The 25,761-nt window shown below is 43.2% G+C and overlaps 1 protein-coding gene across 5 annotated transcripts in view; it reads right to left on the bottom strand.

Moving 5' to 3' along the window:
- Window positions 1-9,633: 9,633 nt before the first annotated feature.
- MAST4 (microtubule associated serine/threonine kinase family member 4) overlaps window positions 9,634-25,761 on the bottom strand; it is a 474,263-nt gene continuing 458,135 nt past the window's right edge. For all 5 annotated transcript variants that reach the window (XM_075066982.1, XM_075066983.1, XM_032805207.2 and 2 more), the window contains 6 exons: window positions 24,699-24,899; window positions 23,177-23,406; window positions 21,593-21,715; window positions 19,312-19,448; window positions 16,862-17,043; window positions 9,634-16,004 (listed from right to left, as the gene is read on the bottom strand). In XM_075066982.1, coding sequence (XP_074923083.1) covers window positions 12,121-16,004; window positions 16,862-17,043; window positions 19,312-19,448; window positions 21,593-21,715; window positions 23,177-23,406; window positions 24,699-24,899 — 4,757 coding nt within the window. In that variant the 3' untranslated portion in view covers window positions 9,634-12,120. The remainder of the gene's footprint in view (window positions 16,005-16,861; window positions 17,044-19,311; window positions 19,449-21,592; window positions 21,716-23,176; window positions 23,407-24,698; window positions 24,900-25,761) is intronic.

Raw genomic sequence — 25,761 nt, 5'->3', positions numbered from 1 at the left:
AGGTTTGAAGACCTCGAATAATTGAAGCCATTGCTCGAAAATGCGACTGCGGGAGGCAGGCTCTGGCCAGATTGGAGTCCAGAACCGCTCCTATGAAGTCTATTTTCTGCATGGGTGTCAGAGTAGACTTCTCTGTGTTGATCATCAGGCCTAGGCCTCCGACGAGGTCTTTGATGATGCGCAGGTGCTGCGACTCTTGTAACTGGGAAGTCCCTCGAATGAGCCAATCGTCGAGATATGGGTAGACGTGTACCCGACGATGCCGGAGGGAGGTGGTGACTACAGCTATGCATTTTGTGAACACGCACAGAGCTGTCGAAAGGCCAAATGGAAGTACAGTGAACTGGAAGTGTTGATGGTTGACCGCAAAACGGAGGTACCATCTGTGTGGAGGGTAAATTGCGATGTGGAAATATGCGTCCTTCATATCGAGGGCAGCATACCAGTCTCCCAGATCCAGGGACGGGATAATGGTTCCCAGGGTTACCATCTGGAACTTCAGCTTTATCATGAATTTGTTGAGTTCTCACAGGTCTAGGATCAGTCGTAGACCTCTCTTTGCCTTGGGGATTAGGAAGTAGTGGGAATAAAACCCCTTGCCCCTCATGTCTTTTGGTACCTCCTCTATGGCTTCCATGTCTAGGAGCGACTGGACCTCTTGTAAGAGGAATTGCTCATGAGAGGGGTCCCTGAAGAGGGACAGGGAGGGAGGGTGGGAAGGTGGGGTTGAAACAAACTGGAGGTAGTATCCCACTTTCACCGTGCGCAGGACCCAACCATCTGAAGTTAGCTGGGACCAGGCAGGGAGGAATTGTGAGAAGCGGTTGAAAAAGGAAGGAGAAGGATCCGGTAGAGCAACTGGTGAGCTGCCCTTGAGCGTCCCATCAAAAGTTCTGCTTGGGCCCCGCTGGTGGTTTAGGGAGTGCCTGATTTTGACCTCCTTGAAGGCCAGACTGTCTCCGACGATTCCCTCTACCACACCTTCTGCTGAAGTCCTGACACGGCCTAGGTGGGGCCTTAGGGCGGTGTGGCTGGGGCCGGAAGGTCCTGCATTGGGTCATTGGCATCTGCATACTCAGCGAGCGCATTATAACGCGATTGTCCTTCAGACTTTGCAATCTGGGGTCAGTTTTATCTGAGAACAGGCCCTGGCCTTCGAAGGGCAAATCCTGAATAGTTTGTTGTAATTCAGGGGAAAGGCCTGATACCTGGCGCCAGGAGACACGCCTCATCGTCACTCCCGATGCAAGAGTTCTGGCTGCAGAGTCCGCTGCATCCAGAGAGGCTTGGAGGAAGGTTCTTGCTACCTTTTTACCCTCCTCAAGTAGGGCCATAAATTCTTGACGGGACTCCTGGGGAAGAAGCTCCGTAAAACTTCCCCACAGACACCCACGTGTTAAAGTTATATCTACTTAGGGTGGCAAACCAACAAACCCTCCTAAGTTGGAGGCCCCCGGCCGAGTATATTTTGCGGCCTAGGAGGCCCATGCATCTAGCCTACTTTGATTTAGGAGCTGGGGCTTGCTGGCCATGATGCTCCCTCTCGCTCACCGATTGCACCACTAAAGAGCAAGGAGGTGGGTGAATGTAGAGATATTCATACCCCTTTGAGGGGACCATATATTTTCTCTCTACTCCCCTTGCTGTAGGTGGAATCAAGGCTGGGGATTGCCAAATGGTATCCGCATTAGCCTGTATGGTGTGGATAAATGGAAGAGCCACTCTAGTAGGTGCATCAGCCGATAGGATGTCCACGACAGGATCCTCTATTTCAGGGACCTCCTACACCTGTAAGTTCATATTCTGAGCCACTTGTCTAAAAGGTCTTGAAGGGCCCTGAGATCGATTGGTGGAGGGCCTGAGGAGGATGTTCCCGCCACCACCTCATCAGGCGAGGAGGAGGAGGAGAGGCCCGGGACCAGGGGGTCCTGTGGGGGCTCCTGCACTTAAGGAGCGCCATCTGCGTCAGATGGAACCTGGGTGTCTGCAGATGGTATCGGAGCCTCATCCGTGCCCAGGGGGAGGGGAGGGCGCTTACTGTCGCCTCTGGTACCAGGTGTTCTGACGGGGCCGACGGTGGAGCCACTAATGGAGCACCTTGGGCCTGGTGGTATGCCCACGGTGTCCAGAAAGATCAGTGATGAGGCCCTTGCTCGTGGGTCTGGTTCTCTGGGAATATATGGCTGGGGACATCAGAGTCACTCTCCTGAGGATAGGATGCGCTACCAGCCTGCGATGACACTGATGTGTTTCTCGATGGCCACGGCGGTACCGATAGACCCTGGGAAGGCGCCACTGTTCTGGATGCTCAATCCCGGGGCAGTACTGGGGAGCGGTACCGGGAGCTATAACGATACCGCACCTTCTACCGTAGCGGTGCCGGGAGGTCGACTGGGATCTCGAGTCCCTTCGTCTGGAGCGACTGCGGGATACGTGGTGCTGTGAGTCATATCGGTACCGGAAGTATCTGGCCGGCGAACAAGATGTCTAACGGTGCTGCGAGTGTGACCGGTACCGCAATGGAGAGCGGTGCCGGGACTGCGAGCAGCGCTGGGAGCGGGAATGGCATGATCGAGCGTGTCTGTGAGACCGTGATCTTGAACGACGTCTCTCTGTTGGACCAACGGAAGGTGGCCTTACCAGGGCCGGTTTTCCAATGGATTGTATGACCTGCACCGGCGGTGCAGGGGGTTGAGGCTGTGTTGACTCCGTCATGGCGATGAGCTCCCTTGCCGGGGAGAAGGTCTCTAGTGTAGTAGGGAGGGCAAGCTCAACCATAGCATAAGCTGTCAAGCACCGGACTCAACAGCCCTTGGGGGACCAGAATCGATGGTGCCGCACTCGGTGGAGCCACAATCGGCGGTACCACAGTTGATGGTGCCGCAGCAGAGGACGGTGCCGGACAAATCATCTTCGAAGAGCGCTCCTTCTGTGGAGCTGAAGCAGCTGGAGCACTATGTTGCTTCCTGTGTCTCGGGGACAGGGAATGGTGCTAACCAGATGTCGGTGCTGGTAGGGGTCGGGCCGGGGCTCCTTCTCAGTACCGGAGCGGTCCAGGGCCGAAGGGGCACATCTTACAGAAGCAGTCTGTTGGGTGCTCGGTACCGACACTGCAGGACTAAGTGCTGATTCCATGAGGAGCTGTTTCAATCGAAAGTCCCACTCCTTCTTCGTCCTTGGTTTAAATGACTTGCAGATGCAGCACCTATCAGTAAGGTAGGATTCCCCTAGGCACTTGAGGCAGGAGTCGTGGGGATGCCCTATTGGCGTTGGAATTTGGCACACCGAGCACGGTTTGAATCCCGGTGCCTTGAGCATGGGCCAGTACCAAGGTGGAGGAAAGGGGCTAATCCCAGATCCTCCCTTAAACTATATACACTAACTATAAATACAACAACTAATACTAACTATAACTACAAGAACTCAAACTATACACAGAATAAACAGCAAAGAACTATGAGTAGCTAGGGACGTGGAGATCAGCAGAGCCATGCTCCACAGTTCCAACAACTGTCACGGGTGGTAAGAAGGAACTGAAGGGCCGTTGGGTCGGCAGGGGTATATATCCAGTGCCATAACAGCGCCACTGCAGGGGGCGACCCAGCCAACCCACCAAGTGGTGGTAGGGTAAAAATCTTCCAACGAATGTGCATGCAGCGTGCGCACACCTAATTGGAATCGATATGAGCAAGCACTCGAAGAACTTTAGGCTCAAACCTTGCTCAGCTCCCAGAGACAAAATCTCCAATGTGAACCCCTTTGCAGCTACAGAAACCTGATCCAGTCCCCTAGGGCCAAGAGCAGAGCTAAATTTCAACCACTTACAGGTCAACTAAGAAACAAAAAGTCAAAGGTAAAAAACTGAAAATGAGCAAAAATAATTTAAGAAGAATCGAGTGTACCAGGTTGGTTGGAGGGCCAGGTGGCCTAGTGGTTGGCATGCCTGACTTCTAGCCCCTTGTTTCCCTGGGTCAAGGTGCCTCAGTCTTTCAGGCAGCTGGGGTAGAGGGACCTCGGACCTCCCACTCCACCGGGTCCCAGCCCAGTCAACGCAAGGGGGCTGAACAGGGAGCACTCCAAGCAGGGAGTTTAAATCCACTGCCCTGGGCTGCTTCCGACAAGAATGTCTTCAGTGTGGGGCATGGCCCTTATAACTCAATCCACTGGGGTGGCTTGCCTCCCGTGGCACCATCTCATGGATCCTGAGTGGCACCCTGCTGTGGTCCCAGGCTCCTTCGAGCAGGGCAGCAGTAAGCTTGGTACAGCTAAACCCCACAATATCTCTGGGTTGCAGTCACCCAGTTACCTCAGTTGCCAGAGACTCCTAGGTCTCCACAGTCTCCCTTGGCTGGGGGAGAGAATGTGCTCCCTGGGGACTACCTTGGCTTCTTTCTTTCAGGCACCTAGCTCCTGCCTCTTCACCAGTCAACCCTGAACTGGCCCAGGCTCTCTCCTTTTCTCCCCACTCCACTCTAGGCCTGGCATTGGCTGCAAGTATAATGAGGCGGGGCTAGCTGGGGCCAAACGCTCTCCTTAACCCCTGCTGGGCTGGCAGTTTCTCCACTTCATCCCGTGAACAATTTGCTCTTTCTGGGAGATCTGTGCTTCTCCAAGTACAATACAATACACGTCTACGCCACTTTACCGTCTCAATCCTTTGTATTTTTATCCCACCTTGGTCTGCTGTCATTTGTGTGTTCTCTTTTATTGAATTTAGAATGTGAACTCTCTCTGAGCAGGGCTTTGCTTTTTTATCTGCCTGTCAAGCACCATTCACACCTACAAGTTACACAAATAATAAAGGTGAACAGCATATGTTGCTCATTACCAGGTACATAAATCCTAAATATACAGATTGGACTGCCCCTTCTGAGTGCATCACAAAGCACTGATTATATACAGGGAAATTCAAAGTCTAAAGGTTTAGTTTTTTGGAGATTACTTAGTGAGGATAACAACAAACAGAAAGTGACATTGGATTTATCTTTCTTTATAGGATTTATTTACCCAGTCGACCTTTGATCTGATGCAGCACTTGGTTTTCAATCAGGTTTTCCTTTTATCTCATTTTTTTTAAACACAGCTGGAGAGCTGACGCACAAAGAGATGAACTGATTTGCCTGAGGTGAATGATGGCTGATGGATTTGAACTCAGGACCATCCTGGCTCCCAGCTCATTGATATAAACAAAAATATAGTACAAATCTTACAGTGACTTTCAATGTAGATTTTGACATCAGTATTTAGATGGCAAAGGAACCTAAATTGCTTGTAACTAACAAGTTAAGTTTCAGGAGATTAGGCAGTAAATTGTTAGATTTAAAGTAGCACTTACCTTTACTCCACATTGAAAAATCAGCAATGCTCAGAGAAAAAGTTCTTCCTTCTCCATCTTTGGCTAGGAAAAGGCTGATGCTCTAACCAAACTGCAGACCTCCATGGCAAGACGCATGCAAATTTCTCAAGTGAATAACTTAAAAATAAACTTTGTGTTCATCCCTTTCTTTTGCATCACCAAGCTTGTTCCTGCCTGGGACCGAACCCACCTTGACCAGTCACACTTCTGATATGAGTATGATATAATTATAATGTATTTTATGCAAGATAAGTCACGTGAGGCATCATTGGAAAGGGTTAGGGTTATCCTATATGTATGCATGTATCATTTTTTTAAATCCGAAGTCAATATTCATAACTATGTATCTGTATTTCAAAATGTAGTTATACCTGGGCAACACCCACTAGGCAAAATGCTTTCAGTCTAGATTGCTGGCTGGGATGGGCCCATTCAGGTTAATGAGCCATTAGGAAGAGACAATAGGCCTTAGGAGACGCTTATCTCCCACGTGGGGAACCTGCCTGAGGAAGCTACAGACAGCCTCCGAGTTATGGCTGCTGCAACATTACAGGGACAAGTGACCAGTTCCTCTGGTGCCGGACTCCATCTTGGGATGTCAGTATTTTTCCACTGACTGGTGTGGGAACCAAGCTTTGAAAGAAAGTGTTCTCGCCATGGCTAAAGGGATTTTTAGCCTGTGAATGGAACACCTGGGGATTCCAGGCTGTAAGCAAGTGCAGCTTGCCCCTTAAAAACTTGCAGCCTGCTTGTATCATCACTTTGGGTGAGAATCTGCTATTCATAATACATCTATTTAGTCTATTAAGCTTAGTTTGCGTTTTTTGTTTATTTGCTAGGTAATCTGCTTTGATCTGTTTGCTGTCCCTTATAGTCACTTAATAGCTATTTACTTTATCTAAAATCAGAGTATGGAAATCATAACTCAGGGGGAGAAAGCTGTTATATATTCCTCTCCACATTGAGGGAGGGGGTGAATTTTATGAGCTTATGCCATACAGTTCCCTGTGCAGCGCAAGATGGTATAATTTTGGGTTTACACTGCATTTTAAGAATTGGGAGGTGCCCTATCTGAAGCCTTCCCATGCAGAGGCTGGTTAAAGAGCCTGCCTGTGTGTACTGCAGCTGGGTATGTTCCTACCTGCATGTATTCTGGTGAAAGTGCAGGCTGAAGTCTGGAAGGCTTGGCAGTTTGTCAGAGCAGTACAGTGTAGAAGGGAGCCCAGGCTGGTGGGCCATGGGGGCTCAGTGGTACCCCAGTTCCAGGTGGCATCCTGGGAGGAACCTGTCACAGGGAGGAAGGAGATTCTATAGCTCAGGTTGGTTCACTTGTGTTGCCAACTCAGTTTTTTTTATTTCTGTCTGATTCCCACTCTCTTCCCTCCAGCTGCTCATCTGACATTGTACGGCCCCATCCTGCTCTGCTGGCTTGGAGTCCTGGAGACAATACTGGGAGACGCAGAGAGCAGCCTGCTTGGCATGCGCAACCACCACCTGTGGTGGCGACAGCTCTGAATGGCAGCTTCTACCCTTCTGTTTGCTCAGAGTCCAGCACAGCATTTAGTCTGGGCCACGGGAATGTAGGAGAGGTGGCTAGGGAGACCATCCCAATATTAGGGGCTTTGTCTTATATATGGCTATTACACCACCACCCTGATTTTTCACACTTGCTATCTAGTCATCCTAGGGGTGGCCTACACATGTGTCAAGCAAGATGCTGGACACTTGGCAGATCTGTCAAAGAGCTGTAGATCAGCACCTAGCTTCCTATGTATTTTGTACAGTGCTGGTTTAACCAATAATTGTATTGCTGTAACGACACTGACACTTGGTTCTGTAGGTGGGAAAACAACGGAGGAAACAATGCAGTTTTGACTTGTGAATAGCAGCAACAATGAGGTTCAGGCATTTCCTGACAACTGATGATCAGCTGTGTTCAAGTCATCCCACTGCTAGGTAGTGTCCAAATCTGGAGACTATCACTGTCTCAATGAACCACTGTCCTTGGAGCAACAAAGATTGGTGTATCCTTATCCGTAATGCCCTTTACTGAGGGGCTGGCCAGGACTCAATCACTCCCAGATTAAGGATCCAGCAGGATCCCCACCCGTTTTCCACCTCTCCTACAAACAGTAGCCTTCCCTCTCTCGCCCTAAGGGGCCAGGAATGCTAAGGATACTCCCACAAGGCTCTCAGCCCCTCAGTCTCTCTACTTCTGTTCTCACACTCAAAAAAAAAAAGAATCAGGGGACAGTCAATGAAATTAAAAGATGGGAAGCTCAATAAATAACACAAGAGAATACTTCTGCACACAGTCAATGATTCAGCTGTGGCACACTGCCACAGGAAACTGTTGAGGCCAAGAACTTAAGATTAAAAAAGGGACTGCAAATTTACACAGACATCAGGTATATCCAGAGTTACTGTAATTAACGACAATAAAAATTTGGAAGAGATATTGAAACTTGTGCTTCAGGGCTTGCTCCAGTCTCTATTAGAGGTCAGGTTGAGAACATACACCACATGTATGCAGTGGAGGGTTCTTACACCTTCAATTGAAGCATGTGTTCCTGGCCAGTCAAGAGATAGGATACTGGACTATGTAGATCTTGGGTCAGAATCTAGTACACTAATTCATTCTTATGTTCCATAAAGGTTCTTCCAATTTGACTAGCCTCCACCTACTGGCTCATGAAATGGTGGGAAGGGAGGGGCTAGAAACATGCAGCAAAAAGAGATAGATCATGTCAAGGGGACAGGAAAAAGGAGGAGGAAGGGTAATTCCTGTGTGGGAAATCCTCCAGAAACCTGACCTTGCCTTTCAGCAAAACTTATGTTGCTCAGGGGTGGGAATAAATCAGCACCCTGGGTAATGTGGGTACACCAACAAGGTCAGGTCAGCGCCATGTTGGTGGGAAAGCGTCTCCCGTTGATATAGCTTCTACCGCTCATGGAGACTGGAGTAGTTAAGCCGACAGGAGAGCTCTCTCCTGTCAGTTTAGGGCAGCTACATTAGAGTGCTGTAAACTCCCTAGAATAGCCGTGCCCTCAGAAACCCTTCCTCCTCCGCAGCTGAATCCTCATGGATATTGCAGTTACACTTAGCCCTTATCTTAGCCCTTCATCAGAGGAACAAGAAGAACTTTGCAAAGGTGGGTTAGTATTTAATATAGCGTTGCCAACTCCCACTACTGGAAAATCATCAATCCGACCCCTCCCCAAAATAATAAGACTGGTTTAAAAATCCTGAGGCTTTTTTTTTTTTTTTTTTAAATGAAATGTGGGTTCTCTTTATTTCCCTTCTGGTTTCTGAGCCTGTAAGGTGCTCTCGGGTCACAATTTTCAACATTTCCTCTGCAAACAGGCAGGCCAGAAACTCACCTTTCTAGTACAGCTGGAGCTGGGGCAAGCTCACAGCAGCGAGAGCCCTTGCCATCTGGGGCTGGTGGACAGTGGGAGCACCTCCAGGCAGCAGCTGGGACTGCTGCTGCCAGCCCGTCCCATGAGAGGAGGCTCCTGGTGTCATCCCTGGGTGGCTGTGGCTCCCACAGTCAGTCCCGGGTGGCTGAAAGCAGGAACCCCGGCCACCAGGGGCACACTGCCAGTGGGAGCTCCAGCAGACTGGGGCTGGCTGTGAGCGGGAGGGACAAAAATCCTGACATTTGAGAGTTTTATCGTGAGATCATGAGTCAGACTTATTTTTACATAGAAATCGCGTCTCTTGCAATTAATTCATGAGAGCGGGTGTGTCTGATAGCAGAGCCACACTTTACAGATGAGAAACCTGAAGGCACAGTGGTTACCTAACCAGTCCCAGCTCACACAGCATGTCAGAGGCAGAGCTAGGGAAAGCACCCAGATAAACTGAATCCTAATCCCCTTTTCTAACCACTAGACAAGTGATTCTCAAACTTTTGTACTGGTGACCCCTTTCACACAGCAAGCCTCTGAATGCAACCCCCCTAACACATTAAAAACACTTTTTTAATATATTTAACACTATTATAAATGCTGGAGGCAAAGCAGGCTTTGGGGTGGAGGCTGACAGCTCACGACCCCCTGAAGGGTCCAACCCCCAGTTTGAGAACCCCTGCATTAGATCTTGCTGCCCCACGCAAAATACTTGGTTAGCCTGTTCCAAAAAGTAACTAAACTGGCTTGGTAATAAGAAAAAAACCAAACAAACGAGCATGAGCCATCGAATCACATGTAAATGCAGCGTAGTACAAAGCTGCATTTAGTAATGGGTGAAAAAGAGATTAAAGAAACCTAATGACTATCTTTTCATGCTTAATTTTTATTTCAGTTGTATGCAACTGCATAGGTATAAATATTTTTGTTCAGTATACAACAATTATGACATCCATAGGGAGTTTCTTAAAGAAAATAAGACTGCAAACACTTTATTGCACAGACCCTAACAAACAGGTTTTGTAAGCTGATAAATCTACAGCAGGAAGTCTACAAAGGAGCACGTCATTATCAACAATCACACAAAGATAGACCGTCTAGTACACAGGTGAAAGGATCTCTAACAGCTCACTGGTAAGGTAAACACCAACAAACAGGTACTACATGAATACAAGTTTAAGCACTGTTACGCTTCCAAATGCAAAAAAAACCAAACCCAACCAAACAAAAAAAAACAACCACCCCAACAAACAAAACACAAACAAAAACCCAACAACCCTTATTTGGCAGAAGTGATAATGCACTATACAAAATATACATAAAAGATACATTTGTAAACAAATAGCTAGGTGTGTTTTAAAGGAAATGAGGACAGTTTAAAAATGCAAAAGACTGTAAACTAGGAAATACCTCCCAGCCAGAAATGTCATGATACCTAAGTGCATTAGTGTTTGGTTAGAACAACCGCCAAAGCACAGCTATATACTGTAAATGCTGAGACCATTTTCTCTTCAAAACTTTTCAAAGCTATTTTCTCCAATTGTTGTATCGTGTGAGCGCACAGAACAAGAAATGAATGTAATAGCACAGTGTGAAAAACTAGGAGGACTTGTTGGCAATTTTATCTTTTAATCACAGACTCACTTAAATGAATCTAAACCTGACTAAGCAGTGGAGGGGGTGGGGGGAATTAGCATACTAGGTGCCTTACAAATCTCCAAGCCAAAATTACACTGTGCTTTGAAGAAAAATTGTATAGCTCTAGAAACAAAGAAATTCCAGAGGAAACTGAAAGTAGGTTGGCTCTTATATGGATATTTATAACACAAATAAGCAAAAATACCATCTTATTGATACTAATAGTTTAAAAATACTCATCTGTATGGATATTTCTGTAGTGCTCCTGTACGCTTCAAACTTTACCTTTTGTCCTTCAAAACAAACCAAATACCTTCACGCTGAAACGATCAGACAAATTCAACATGTTCCACAGTATACAAAATTTAAATAAGGCTTAGCAAAAGTAATAAAGACAGACACATTCTAGCACCAAATAGCTCCAACAGGTCCCTTTGTTACAAAAATTCTGCTTTTTACATTACAGTATTTACTTTTTTTTCCCTTTTTTTTTTTTTTTTTTTGCATACAAATAAAGAGATCACGTTATGAAATGCCAGGAGCTACTCAATGCATTTAGAAATGAATATGAAACCCAGGGAATACTTGCTAAAAACAGCAAGTTTGCTCTACAACATAAGGCCCCAGCTATGTATTAAAATGTATCAATGTCAAGCTCTTTTGTGAAGATATGATACTGAAATCACTTTTTTCCTTTTTACCGGACTTGTCATATAAAAGAGAAAAAAGCTAAACTGCATGAAGCTAGTTACTCAAACCTACATACCATGATAACTGATATTCTTTACATTCATTAAAAAACAGGGATGGGAATAGTACTGCAAGTCATTTGCTTCTACTTGTGCCTCACCTCTATAAAGGCCTGAATTTAGAAGAGCTACAAGGGAACCAAGACAGGATTGCGGCAGAAACTAAGCACATGTGCTTGCAGTCTCAGCCTTGTCTGAAGTGAAGGTCCCAGGTAGCCTCCCTAAAGACAAGATGAAAACATCTGTTTCACCAGATAATGCTACTCAACTGGGTGTAGTGTTAATGGAGGCTTTTCCCTTCACTGTAACTATGCCTATTCTAAATAAGAGGCAGGCTTTGCACTGGGGAGGTTCGGTTAGGTCTTACGTTCGATCTGGTGAAGCAGTTAGCCAGATACAGTACTATCAAAATCTACGGTTAGTTAAAATATACATAAAAACTTACAATAAGCCATTATATTTTTTCTATTGTTTTTAACACTATATAGAATTTTTAACAAGTAAAAATGTGGCTTATTTTCTTTCCCTTTAAATCAGACTGTGTGTGTATTGTTTACCCGAGGTCTGAGTTTCAGTAATTCTGCTTCATATTTGATTATGGCATATAAGTGGCAAAGCAACTATCGTAAAAAAAAAAAAAAAAATAGTAAACAATGCAATCAGCAGCAACGTATATATGCTACATTCAAAACCAAACACGTCATGAGATATTTACAGGGAAAATCTTTTTCTCAACAACTCTCAACTGTAAAGGTAATTTTATACAAATACTCTATGGTAACAGTTTTACCGGTTACATTTGGGAAGGCATTTTGAAAAAGGACCTCTCTTTCTACACACTGTCCCCTGCTGGAGTGGCATGAAAGCTTTGCCATGTAAAGATACCACACAGTGCTGGTTTCAGAAGGTAGTCAAGACACAAACACATTTTCAGCTAAAGTCTAAGTCATATCTGCCAAGTTAATGCTATTGAGAGGACTTTTTATGAGGACTGCTCCATGAAGTATCCTTTCCTCGCCTCTGCCGCACTGAGTCTTTATCAGATGAAAGTGCATTAGGACGATCAGAGGTGGCTACTGACCTGGGTAAATCTTTACCTACATTCTGTTTTTTTGCAGCAGGAGGCTGAGCTTGAATGGGATCTTCTACCTTTACATCCACAGTGTTGCTAGTAGAAAGAGGCTTTTCTTGATTTCCAGGTTTACTCCCAAGGTTTGAAGCAGGATGAAGGGCTTCTACTGGGATAGCAGAGCTATGCAAGGTCAACAGTGAAACACTCTTAGTGATTTCTCTTTTACCATCCCCTGTAGAAGAGGTAGCTTGCTTTTTCAGTTCCTTGCAGCTGGTGTCAGGAAGCTCTGGTGAGCCTGTTTTAACCTTGGCTGAAGACACATCATTGTTTGCTGAAGACAAATGAGATGCTTCTTGCCTAGATTCAGGGAAGTTGGGTGGACAATTCAGCTGCTTTGATGGAGTTACAGCTGAATGACATGAACTCTGCACAGTGGCAGCTGATAAAAGCTTTGCTGTAATCTGCTTGTTCGCATCTGTTAACTGTTTTTGACTAACTTGTCCCTTCCCTTTTGAATCTGGAGAGCCTTTGCTAACTATGGGTGCCTTTTCTGCTACTTTCCCCGGATCACAGTTAAGAAAAAGGCTGGACTCCAATTTCCCACTGTCATTCTGAACATAAAGTGCTTCAGTGCATTTTTGTCCTTCAGGTCTTTTGTCTGCAGTGATGGCCTGATTACTTGGGCCCTTGTCTGACAGTTTGTTCAATAAGAGACAGTCTTTTACAGTGGAAAACTTTGGAGGCATGTTTTGCTTTTCATTTACATAGAGTTGCTTTTGATCAGCAGTCTCACTGAAGCCTGCTGTTTCCTGACTTAGAAAATGCTTGGAGTTTTCTGGGCCTGCTGGTGCCTGGCCGTTACAAGAGGATTTAGGTTTGGTTTCAGGAGTGCTGCTACTGATTTGGATTGAAGGTGCTGACCCATGTTCCAGACCCAGAGGCTCTTCTACCTGAACGTGCTCATTGTTTAGTTCTCTCTGAGAAACAAAAGAATGAGAATCCTGCAAACTTTTATTGGCATGTTTCCCATCTTTCCGAGAGCCAGCAGAGGGCTGAATAACTGTTTCTTTTTCTTTCATGTTTGCAGTGCACTGCTTTTGTGCAAATGTGAATTTGTCAGAGTGTTTAGATTTAGAGGAACAAGTTTCATTTATTTGCCTGGATTTATTATTACTGCTTTCCATGTAGGCTGAACTAGTTTTGACTTGCTCTTGAACACCTAAATGCACATGAGCATTTATTACAGAGTTTCTGTTTACAGTCTCTCTAACAGAAGGGAAACCCGACGGGCTAAATTGCTGCCTGGTAATCAGGTGGGGCACCTCTCTCTCTAAAGTATGAAGCTGTATATTGCTAGACTGTTTCTGATCTTTCTTTCTCAAATCTTTGGAGTTGTCCTTCTGTGCAGAGGAACACACAAGTGATTTCTCACTTTTAGTATTAGACTCTACTGATTGTTGTACAGGCCTTTTGGGAAAAGACATTTCACTCTTTGAGTCCATCACCTCCTGCTTGTTCATGTCCCTCTCTACAGAAGACCCAGCAGGGGTAATGTCATCTTTGGAAAATTGTTTTGGTAGATCTTTGCCATCTTTAGACTCCACCTTAGAGCCAGCTGTCTGCACTCTCGTTGTTCTATGTGTTTGAAGAGAAATGGCAAAGTCAGCAGAGATTCTCTGAATGGTTTTGGAATCACTTGTTTTAAAAGCATCTGGGATAGATTTCTTCACAGATGAATCTCTGATCCCCTCAGCCTTTGCAGAGAAAGATTCGTAATTTCTTTGTGTCACTGGATACTTGACAGGCAACTCCTTTTGGGTTTGCCTCTCTTTTCCTGCACTTTTTTCTGCGGTACCTCGGGCTGTGGAGGGTGTGGCAGATGCCAGGGCAGTGTTGAGACACTGATTATGGACAGTGTGTAATTTTGCTTCAGTCGCACGGTCCTTCTGTTTTGAATGGGAATCCTCTCTCTTTTGATCACCTTCCCTGACAGAAATGTTGCATGCAGCACCTGGGCTGAAAATCTTTTTTCCTGTTTCTAGTTCTGCGGTCACGGGAGTTGCTGGTGCATTTTGAAAACTCTTGCTTGATTGTGAAAATTGGGGCTCTAGTAGATTAGATTTACTAGACTTTGAATGGGGTGACACCACCTCTATCTGACAGGATGTCTCCTCCTTTACACCATTGCACTGAGATGCCAGAGGCATGGAAGAGCCTACCTCATTGCTGGTGTTTTGACTTTCTGGTAGCAGGCATGAAGGCAGTTCTGTCTTTGAAGCCTGTGGCCCAGACAGTAAGGCAATGTCTAAAGTGCCTTCAATTGGTTTCAAACAAGAAACCGATCTCCCTTCTAGTTTATACTCCGATGGACTTTTTCTGACAGGAGACTCAGTAGAAATCAGGGCTGATTTTTCCAAACCAGTTTCCACTCGGCCATTCAAGGCTTTGAGAGGAACAAAGGAAACTGAGCTAATCTGAGCAGCATGTGCACTACTGATAAATGCTCTGCTATCAGCAACTGCAGCGGAATCCTGCTGTATATTGATGGGTCTGACTGTATTAAGTTGAAGGCATTCATGAACATTTGATGTCAGTTTGGGCTTTAACACTGGACAGAGACTGTCATCTTTTTCTTCAAAGGACATTTTCTTTCTGAGATAATCAATATTTGCAAGCTTACCATCTAGTCTTTCAAATTTGACAAATTCTTTTGTTGGTGCATTTTTATCTGTGTTTTCTCCCTTTCCATTTAGCAGCCTGTCAGATGAGTGAGGTAGCACATCTTGCAATGTACATGGAGGGGAAATTCTTTTGAAGTCATAAGAGAGATGGCTGAGTTCATTAAGAGAAGGCCCATGACATGGCATGTGTGTATCTAAAGGAACACAGTCATTTGGTCTCATGTTTGCATTCTTGTGAAGGGTGTCTTTGAGTATGCCACCTACGGACGGAGTCTCCAGAGCAGTAATTTTAGTTTCAAAGTGATTTGATCTTTCCAAAGCCTTCTGAAATGATTTTTTGTCTCTTTCTTCCAGTCTTAAGATAGCAGGATTTTCTGATTCACCACTAGGCTCATGTATAGTGCTTGCTTTCTGCAGACAACCTTGTTTCTCAGCAAGATCTTGCTTTTTCATAACTATCTTGACCTTTAATTTCTCTCGATCCAGCTCATCAACAGACTCTTGCCTACCCACCTTTCTGCAGACAGGGCGTTTTAGGCAGCCTTGCTCTGCAGGCCTGACTCGGGTGAGTGAGGGCACATCACACACATTCTCCTCCAGGCTCTGAAGAGTTACTTCTCTTTGGGACAATTCCCTATTCACCTCTTCCTGAGTCACTTCCAGGCTGTGTTTGCGTGAACATAAGAGTTTCTTGTCACAACCATAAGAAGGTGCAAGTTTCTCTTCAGATTGGACCCTCTTTAGCAGTGGAGACCTGGGTGGCTCGGCACTCTTTGGCCTCACTATGTGTCTCACAATAGTTGGAGGGGAGTGCATCTTGCTAGGGAATGCCTGAGCGATTTTTGAATTTCCAATGGAATGTCCCAGTAAAGGTGATGGAGATCGTTGAGGGGATGGTGGCTGGGGTGTTGGAGAAGGTGTTCGTGCCAAAGGGGAGAGAGGAATGCTGCCAGCTGACTTGCGTCTTCCTGACCGGTATCTTTGTCCACCAAGCTTTGGACCCAACCCGTGAAGAGTGCTGGGTCTTATGTGACCTGAGCCAGCTGGAGAATTGGGTCCACTTGAGCTAGGGGAGCTGCTCTGGGAGGAATTGGTACCTAAAAAAAGAAAAAAATATAAAACTAGCAACGTTCTTCAGCTCTTGTCTCTAATAACTAACGCAGATACAGCACACAAAAAATGTACCAACAAGCATTTGTTCTACCTGCCAAAGCATTCCATGGTTTGGTAGGCTGCAAGTTACTGGACTGTAAAATAACATCACTCTTATAAACATGGTTTTCCCCTTACATTTAAATTAGCAATTATTTTCCCACAGGATTTAGAAGCTAATATTTTCTGTCATTTCAAAGAAAAGTTCCAAGCTTTCAGATGGTTTACACCTTCAGCAATGGATAGTAAGCAACAACAACATTCATTTTTACTGCTGCTAAAATCATGAGAACACTAAAATGGGGCTGGAGCAAGTGAAACAATCTAGAAATCAGAATGATGTGATGTGTAAAATCTACTATATCGTTACGCCCTCCTAGTTTTCCAATGGTAATCCATATTTATTATACCCCACACACGGGTCCCATGATCTAGCAATGCTTTTTCCAATGTAATTTTAATTCCTTTACTAGCAATATTCTCTCAACTGGGTTTAATTTGTCCACAGGTAGTTTCTATAGATGATTTATTCATTCATTAAGTTTTATTTTCTATTAATTTTAGATTTTAAAAGCCAAACAATAATAAAATTTTGGAGACAAACCTAGCACACTGTTTCCTTTTAAATGCTTCTGTGCCATACTAAAATCTTTTTTTTAGTATCATGTTTTTTCTTAATCCAAATGAAAATCAAACTATCAAAAGTGTCTTGGATTTCACATAAGTGACTGTTCTCATTGGACATCAGTACAGACTGAGCTTCATGAAGCTGGCACATATTTCCATCTCCCTAACAACTCACCGGATGGGAAATCAGGAGTGGAGCGGTAGCTTGGGGTAGGAGACCTGGGAGACAAGCTGTGAGTTGGGGAGCCAGGCAAGCTCTCTCCTGATGAAAGGGATCGGTTCAGGCAGGAGAAACTTCGGCTCGTGTGAAGAAGGGGAGAGGGCTGCTTGGCTAACTTTTTGAAGAGAGACCTCCTCCTGGCATGAGAATGGGAGAGAATTCATCAGGAGAGACGCTGCACAAATCATCATTCCAGCAGGAGCTCTTAGTGCTGGCTTTTCATAACATCCCTGTTACCTCTCCAAAAGCGAACTGTACAAAACTGTAGAACTGCTAAGGATTTAGAAAATGGGATGAATTGCAGGCAGATGGGATAAAAACGTGACCACAATCAATCATCTCTAAAAATTACTCACAATACTTCCAGAGAAAGTTTGAGTTACATATAAATGAGTGGTTTCAGAGTAGCAGCCGTGTTAGTCTGTAGCTGCAAAAAGAACAGGAGTACTTGTGGCACCTTAGAGACTAACAAATTTATTTCAGCATGAGCTTTCGTGAGCTACAGCTAACTTCTATGCATCCAAAGAAGTGAGTTGTAGCTCATGAAAGCTCATGCTGAAATAAATTTGTTAGTCTTTAAGGTGCCACAAGTACTCCTGTTCTTTTTATATAAATGAGTGTAAAATCTGATACATTATTCCTTTGTTTCATCGGTTTAAGCCCATACGAAAAGGTATGGAATTTAGTGCCTGTGTGTGTGGGGGGGGGGGGGGGCAGAGAACAAGGGTCCCCTCCAGCTCCTCTTCAGATCCTTACAGTGTCTTCCTGTGTCCCCCACCTGGCTGACGCCCAAACGGGTTCTTTGAGCAAATAAAAGTCCTCTCCTCTCTTTCCTCCCTTATGGGAGAGGGGAGTCCATGGGAAATAAAGGGAGGTGAGGGTGACCTGGAACTCAGGCAGGATGAAACCACTTTCAATAGTGTTCTCTCAACAATTGTGCCATTGTCTGGGGTCTCACTCCCATGGAGTAGCTCTCTGTTCTAAACCATTGATGGTGGGTCTCCTTGGAAATACCCAAGTAGTCCACAATGGCGGCCTTTACTTGTTTGTAGTCTATTGCCCTCTCCAAGTCCAGATTACAAAAGGCTGTCTGGGCCAGACCCATCAAGTATGGGGCGAGGATCAGAGCCCATTGTTCTGGGGGGCCATTGGGCTGCTAGCATCACCCTCTAGAATGTAACTAGGAAGGCTTCAGGGTCATCGTACGGCTCCATCTTGGTTAGCTTCACTGATTCTGGCAGGGGAACACCCTTGCATGGCCTGCTGGGACTCCCTGGGGGCACAGAGATGGCACCATCTGCTGCATCATCTCCTTTTGATACTGCTGTTGCTGGGCCAACAGTTTCCTCAGCAGCTGCTGGTGTGTGGTCTGAATTTTCTGCTGGATGTCCCACTGCTGCAGCAACTGCTGTTGGAATTGCTGTTGCTGGGCAGCTTTCTGCATCTCTAACCACTTTATACCACTGCTCCAGTTCCATCTTGCATGGAACAGCTGAGCGCTATCTCCTCTAAGGCTTTTTAAAAACCCCTTGTATCAGGAGTGGTTATGACTGCATTCTCTACCATTTGTGTGGAGCAGGAATCCCAGCCCCCTCTTCAGGTCCTTATACTGTCTTCCTCTTCCTTCTACCCCTCACCCCATCCCAGCAGACGCCCAAAGGAGTTCTTCGAGCAAACAAACAAACAAAAAATGTCCTCTCCTCTCTTTTCTCCCTTATGGGTGAGGGGAGTCCATGGGAATATAAAGGGAGATAAGGGTGACCTCCTGGATCAGCTCTTTGGGCTTACTCCAAATGGAGTCTCCTTCCAGCACCTTCTCATGAGCACACTGCTTTGAGGCTGGGTCTTGCAGCTTTGAGAGAGGTAAGGCTTGTTGCTGTCTACCTCTCGGCAAGCATAGAAGGTAGAAGAGGGCTTGCAGAAGCATCTCATTGGTACTGAACAGGCCTAGAGGAGTTTGCTAGTCTCCTCTCTGCTAGTATGAGGGCATGTCCCTTCACAGCCAGCAATACGTTTGGAGCGGTAAAAGATACACAACAAGACAACCTTAGTCTCCAAGAGGTTATTTAAAACAAAGATGCACTGGAAGACCCAAAAGAAGCAGCAACCACAATTATTCACTCTCTCACTTCTATTTCTGGTTTTGTGCCTTGCAGCAACAGTTCATCTTCAGGAAGGATTTAAATAAAGATAGAGTGGGGAGGGGATCCTGGTACAATAGGATGGGAGGATGTTTCATGAGCATGGGATACCATGGATGAAGGTACAAAGATGAGTGTGGGAGGTGGAAGAGAAAGTAATGGTGTAACAGGATGTTTTTTAGATGTGGTTATACATACATAACACCATGCCTACACACATATGCAAAAGCAATATATTCATCATAAAACAAAACTACCACTCACCTTTCTAGGCTCTCTTTCTTTTTGGTTTTCTTACTGCGTCTAACCATTCGGCTCCTGTAGCTATTCCTCCTGGCCGGACCTGTTTTGATTGAAGTGTTCTCGAAGGGGGTTGTAGTAATTGACACTTTGTTTCCACTCTGCCAAAAGGATGAGAATGTTTCAGAGTAATACAGAACCACTTCCCTGTCAGTTGGAAGTTCCATTACACTGCAAATGCAGCAAAACACAACTCCAACTTGGGAGTAGGAGCTGACAACATATGCAAGCACTCTATATACTTCTGAATCAATCATCTTGTAGGGACTAGTAACCAGGAACCAAAATACACACAAATTGACAGATTACCGTATTCATCACTTACACATTCAAATCAGGTGCCTGCTATTAAACACTAGCACAGACAATTCTCAGTCAAGTTTTTGTGAAGGTGGTCACATTGTGAGGGACTCAAAGTTTGTAAGATTCCTTCATGCCCAGACCCATAATTTTGAGGCATAGTGTAGAGTTTTAATTTTAATTAGTTAGAAGGATACCATGGGTTGGCCAAAATTGCAAATTGTGAAAGAATTTAATTAAAATTTTGTAGATTCCTCTCCCACACCCATTTTCCCACTACAAGAATGCAGCTGTCATCATATCTTGAATGAACTACTTCAGTGAACACTCTGTTTCTCTAACGAAACCAGCCATTGCGACCGTGAAGCTGAGCTGGAGAACCCACCTCCATGCCAGCCCCAAACAAGTAGCAGCAAAGACATTTATACATGTTTGTTGTTTACACAAGTGATGATTTACTTATTTTAAGCTAAAAGCTTCTCAGAATTGTTTAACTGAAATGCCATGACTGAAAAATAAATAAATACCTATAGTTCTATGTTAGTAACAAAACCACTTGAGAAGAATAGGATAGCATCAGGATAAAGTTTTCCTTTGTAACAAGACTGTGATGATAAAATAAATCAATTAATTCCAGGTCTGTTATTTGGATGAATTGCATCATTGCATGCTGAATTTACTCTTATGAATATTGTAGATACCATCAGCTAATCATTTTTATTTTCCTCTCTGTAATTTCTTATTAGCTTTAAAAATGCTACTTTGGCTAATAAAAACTCAAATTTACATTAATTCTTTAGACAAGGAACACAAGAACAGTGAGAAACCTATTATAAGTAACTGGCTGCCTAAAATTATTTAACCAGGGGGTGTTTTATACCATATCTTTCTCATATAATTTATTAATTTGAGAGTTCCTCTGGTTTCAGAGAGGAGAAAAACATTAATTTCTGAGCAAAACATATATTTGACCTTTTTTATTATCTCTATATTCTGTTACGAAAGTGTTGTTTCCTAATACACTTTTATGACTGACTATTCATTTCGACAGGTGAAGTTGTTCATACACCACCATGAAATTGTTAATAATGTAGGATGCAAATATACTGTTGTCTAAAATAATGCTGACCTACTTTTAGTCTGTGCTGCAAACACTATAGAAGAACTGCAGTATAATGAGCTACAGTGAAGTAATGTGTAAGAGAATACTGAACTCTGAAAAAATGAACCATGCTGTAAAGCCTCTAAGAAAAAACAAACATAAAATGATCTAATAAGGCAGGTCCTGGGAAGCCGTTACAGAACCTCAATAGAGCTGTGTACAGGTACACGGGTCTATCCACATGGATCCATCTGCAGGGTCAGGGCCTTAAAAGCTCAGTTGCCTGGCTACTTTTGAGACCTCTGGAATCTGAGTCTTAATAGTCCCCACTTTCTCTCTTTATCTTAAAGAACAGGAGAAGTTTTTTATTTCTTTTCTTTGGGATTTTCTCTACTGATTCCATTTTAAAACAGGCACACTCTAAACAAAGTTATCACCTATAGCCTGAAATGGACAAAATAACCCCTGCTATGGATCAAAAGAAAGGGTAATTAATAACATTAAAGGAACTGTGTTTCCTATGTCTCCACTAAATGTTATCTTCACTTTCTGAAGAAGACTGGGATGCTTAATGTGGACATGTCAGTATCCTAAATGTACTCCTAGCTACCTGCTACATCAGTAGCAATGTCAAGCACTAGCACAGAAATGAAAGGCTTGGTTGTGCTTATGGATTCTGTGGCTTCTTTCCAGATCTGTCCAGCTATCAGTTTAAGATCTGTCCAAGCACTAAATACATTTTCTGATAACTAAACTTTGAAGGAAAGGGATACATAAACCAGACAGGAAGGGTGTAAAATATGAACAAAGATACAATGCTGTTCTAAAAAAGTAATACTGTACCTTTAACAACAGCTCTATGACTTCAGTGTGAACAAGACCATGAACTGGCTCTCCATTGATATGTGTGATCAGATCCCCAGCCTTTAGGCCTGCTTGATACGCTGGGCTTCCTTCTTCGACATTCTGGAGGTTAGGGAAAAAGAAAAAAGACTTCTTTGAACAAAGCAGGCTCATGGTAATCTGTTTTAATGAACTAATTATCTGCACACAAACTTTTGACTTTCAAACAGTAAACTACATTGAAATGGCCTTATGGCTTATTGTGATATCAGAAAAAGGAATTCAGACAGTCCATTCCATCTTTAAGTATTCATTTGTGTCCAAATTTTACAGCTCATGTTGGTGCAAAACCACTGAAATCTTTCCACTGACTTCAATGGGCTTTGGATCAGGCCCATTATTCCTGGCATGAGATGAAAAAAAGTGAGTGATTTGCTCACCAAAGCTGAGAATGCAGATGTGAAACCAGATTTTGAATACCTCAAAGTTTACAGATGTGCAAATTTAAGATATCTGGTTGAAACCATAATAAAGATAGTGATTATTTGCATATTCAGATCCAGACTCTAGTTTCTGTACATGCCTCCTTCCTCCACTCAAAAGAATTCAGGAAGGTTCATATTTGGGATTTTGGTATAAACAGTGTAATATCAAAGCACTGAATCCAAACGGTCAGATGTAGAATCTCTGTGAAGAGGATGCTGCTGCATCAGTACTGTGGCTATTTTCAAAGTTCAATATTGCAGTAATTTAAAATAAAGCATCAGAATACAAGTGTCAGCCAAATTAAAAACTGCCTGCAAAATTTCATTAAAAAAATCTTTTAGTTCATTTATATTTATTTCTTTATTTATTTTACAATAAAGAAATAAAGAAATCCATTTCCAAGAAAGTGAATGACTGGCAATGAATAAAGAGCAACCAATAACCCATCCTTTGGCCTAGTTCAGTAGTGACCAGAAAAGAATATATAATCCCAGAATAACTATTTATTAGATCTGTTTAATCTTTTATCCTATCCATAAGATGTCCCATGAACAGATTAATTCATTCTTCAAAATTATTTGCAGATTTCTACAGTAAATATTCTTCTTTAAATTATTCTAATTGTGACTATTATCATCAACTACACAATTTGTGCTTTGACAGACACATATATATATAAATTAATTACATGTGTAATTAACTTATGCAACTAATACATCTTAAGCAACATACACAAATAAATTGCCAACACAGCATGAATTTTGAATTGTATACTGAACTGTCATACACAATTCATTTAGCAATTCACAGACTGTTGATTCAGTATAGAACTCATCCAGCCAGAGAACAAAATCAATATCATGTGGCTTATGGAAACAAACCAACACAGCACCAATTGCAGAATTTATCACTAAACATATAATTTGAAAATCACTTGGCTATTCAACCATTCTAATTAAATGGTGGCCCTTTGCACAAGGACAAATGACACCCTATCTGTGAGATATAATCTGATGCAGATTGAAAAGGCTCAGAACTGCAAATATATCAGCTTCAAACTTATGTTGTGAGAAATGCTGAGGAAAATTTTATTCTTACCCAAACAATATGATGCACGGTGTAGATATCACTGTCACCCACATAGACCCTGATTGCTCGGATGGTGAAGCCATACTTTTTTCCTGAACTGTGAATTAATATAGGTTGATGAGGGGTTGCAGAAGCAACTGAGGAATCGCGGCTAGGGGAGGAATCTCTGGAGGATGAAAGGTCTGAAGAAAGGGAATGTGGAGACATAGGACTTCCCAAAGGAGAAACACCAAACACATCTGGAATAGATGAACTTCCTGTTAGAACACATTCTGATTGTAAACAAACACACACAGATCAAAACAATGACCATCTTAGTAAACTGGATAAAGATTTATAGCATAAAAAGCAACTTATTTAATGATGCCTGAATTGTTAAGAACAAAAAACTTCACTTTCATGATCAACATTAAAAGGACACTGGGAAGATACTGTATTTTCAAAATATTTATAAACTCTATATTTTATTTAGTCTTTATAACTCCTCACTAGAAGCTTGAAATGACAATCTACTCTTGGAACAGATTTTTCTTCCACCACATGCACTGTTTTGTTACTCACCAGCATCTCTAATTCTCAAGGTGTAAACTGTTTTGTTTTTCCAAACAAAGTCTTTGATCAACTTTTCCATTTAAAGAAAAAACAAACAGTCTCCAATCTATTTCCCAACAAACAAACACAGAAGGAATCCTGTGAACTTTTCGAGTAAATATATCACACAGACTTGTAGGCCCCAAAATAATGGAACTATCCATTAGCAAAAAAGACAGCTTTACTGTAGTTGGATTTCGGGTAACTCTTCTGATAATCCCAATTTAAATTTTGTAATGAATTCTGTAATCAAAACCATTAATTTCAGTTAATACTTAAAAGGATAACTTGACATTGTCAAGCAAACCACTATTACTTTTGTCCTGCTAGCTTAATTAAGGCCATATATTTATGTTTGCCAGTATAGCAATGATGTTTAGGGGTGCAACTTTTTGACAACAGTTCTCCACTGACAAAGGCCCTAGTGTAGATGCAGTTACACTGGGATAAAAGTGCTTTTACCAGCATAGATTATTTCACTCGTGAACTTATACAAGCTTGAGAAACCACCCTTTTGCCAGTATAAGCTGAATCCAAACCAGGAGGATTGTGTTTTATAGCTACATTGACAAAAATTTGAAGTACATTATGCCTAAACTCTGCTTACAGTGTTATTTCATAGAGCCATATCCAATTTAAAAGAAAAGAAAAGCTTGGTTTAATGCTTTTGAGTAGTAACAAATCAACCTGCACCATCTTTGAACTATTAAACTCCTTTTATGATGGGTTACAGCATGTCCAACGTACAACTATTGCGCAGCTGGATTCAAAGCACTGAGTGCTAACTGGATGTGTAAATTACCCGGCCATCTGCCTCTCACCCTGCTGTAACATGGGAAACAAAGACAAGTCCAGTTTGAACTCAAGAAATCTTGTATTTAGATCATGTTCCACATAGATTATGCATAAGTCACAAAATTTCATATTAATAGATTTGTACCTCCTGGAATCATGAGGGACAGGGCACTGGCAGACAGGGACTTTGTGACTTTTCCAGATATTTTCTTTTTCTCTGTGCTTTCTAATCGCTGATGAGCCATATGAGAAGTAGGTTCACTGGATGGCTTTGAGGAATTATCTGTACTGTCCACACTCTCGTTTCTTCCGTTTATCTGATCTAAGTGCTCTGAAAAACTGCCAACTGTACAAAGAAGAAGGGATAAACACATTGAGGGAAACTGGGGGTCAGGAGGAGGAAAAACAAAACAATTGCAAGGTGGCAATATGTATTTTAGTCCACAAGTTCACACAATATTAGGGGTAAAATAAAAAAGACTGCAAAGAATTACAGGTTTTACAAAGGATAACAGGGTAAGGTGAAGTAATAGTAGCTGACATGGTTTTTACATCATTGATGTAATTAAAATGTAAATAAAATCTTCAGCATGTTGGTAGCACAGACAGGTGACACACACCTTCTAGGACTTAACTGTGCACTTATTCTGTATGTAGAACTCCCACTAAGGTCTATGGGAGATCTGAGTGTGGGTTTACTACAGCATCCAGCCCTATCAGCTCTTCTAACAATAAAAGAAAACACCTCTTGTGAAAGCACTGAAGTACCAAGGAGGATTCCCTTTCTAAGTTCTGGGTGTTTGGGGCGGGGTGGGGAGTGATTTCTGTGCCCAGTACCACAAACCTAAGTATGGGAAGTATGATAATTGGTAATTAAAGACTCAGAAGCACAATGATGTACTTTGTTATTTATAATGAGATGATACCATCTCAGACATTACTGATTGTGGAGGAAGGAGACCACCACTTAAAATAATAAAAATGGAGAAAAACGTTATACCAGTTGATCTACCTGCAAAGGACCAGTTGAAATGTACAGTGATGGATGCAGGAGAGTTCTGTGACCTTACAGGATGGGCACATAGAAAAGCTCAGCCATTTTATTTAAGCAGATAGCATAGGACCTAATCACATCAGTCACGCCATCAGGAGCTCGTTCACCTGGTTTTTCTCCTGGCTGCTGATAGTCATCTCCAAGTTGATAAGAC

The sequence above is a fragment of the Chelonoidis abingdonii genome, chromosome 6 (genome assembly GCF_003597395.2).
Source record: "Chelonoidis abingdonii isolate Lonesome George chromosome 6, CheloAbing_2.0, whole genome shotgun sequence".
Taxonomy (NCBI): domain Eukaryota; kingdom Metazoa; phylum Chordata; order Testudines; family Testudinidae; genus Chelonoidis; species Chelonoidis abingdonii.
This window is presented reverse-complemented; position numbering and strand designations above follow the sequence as displayed.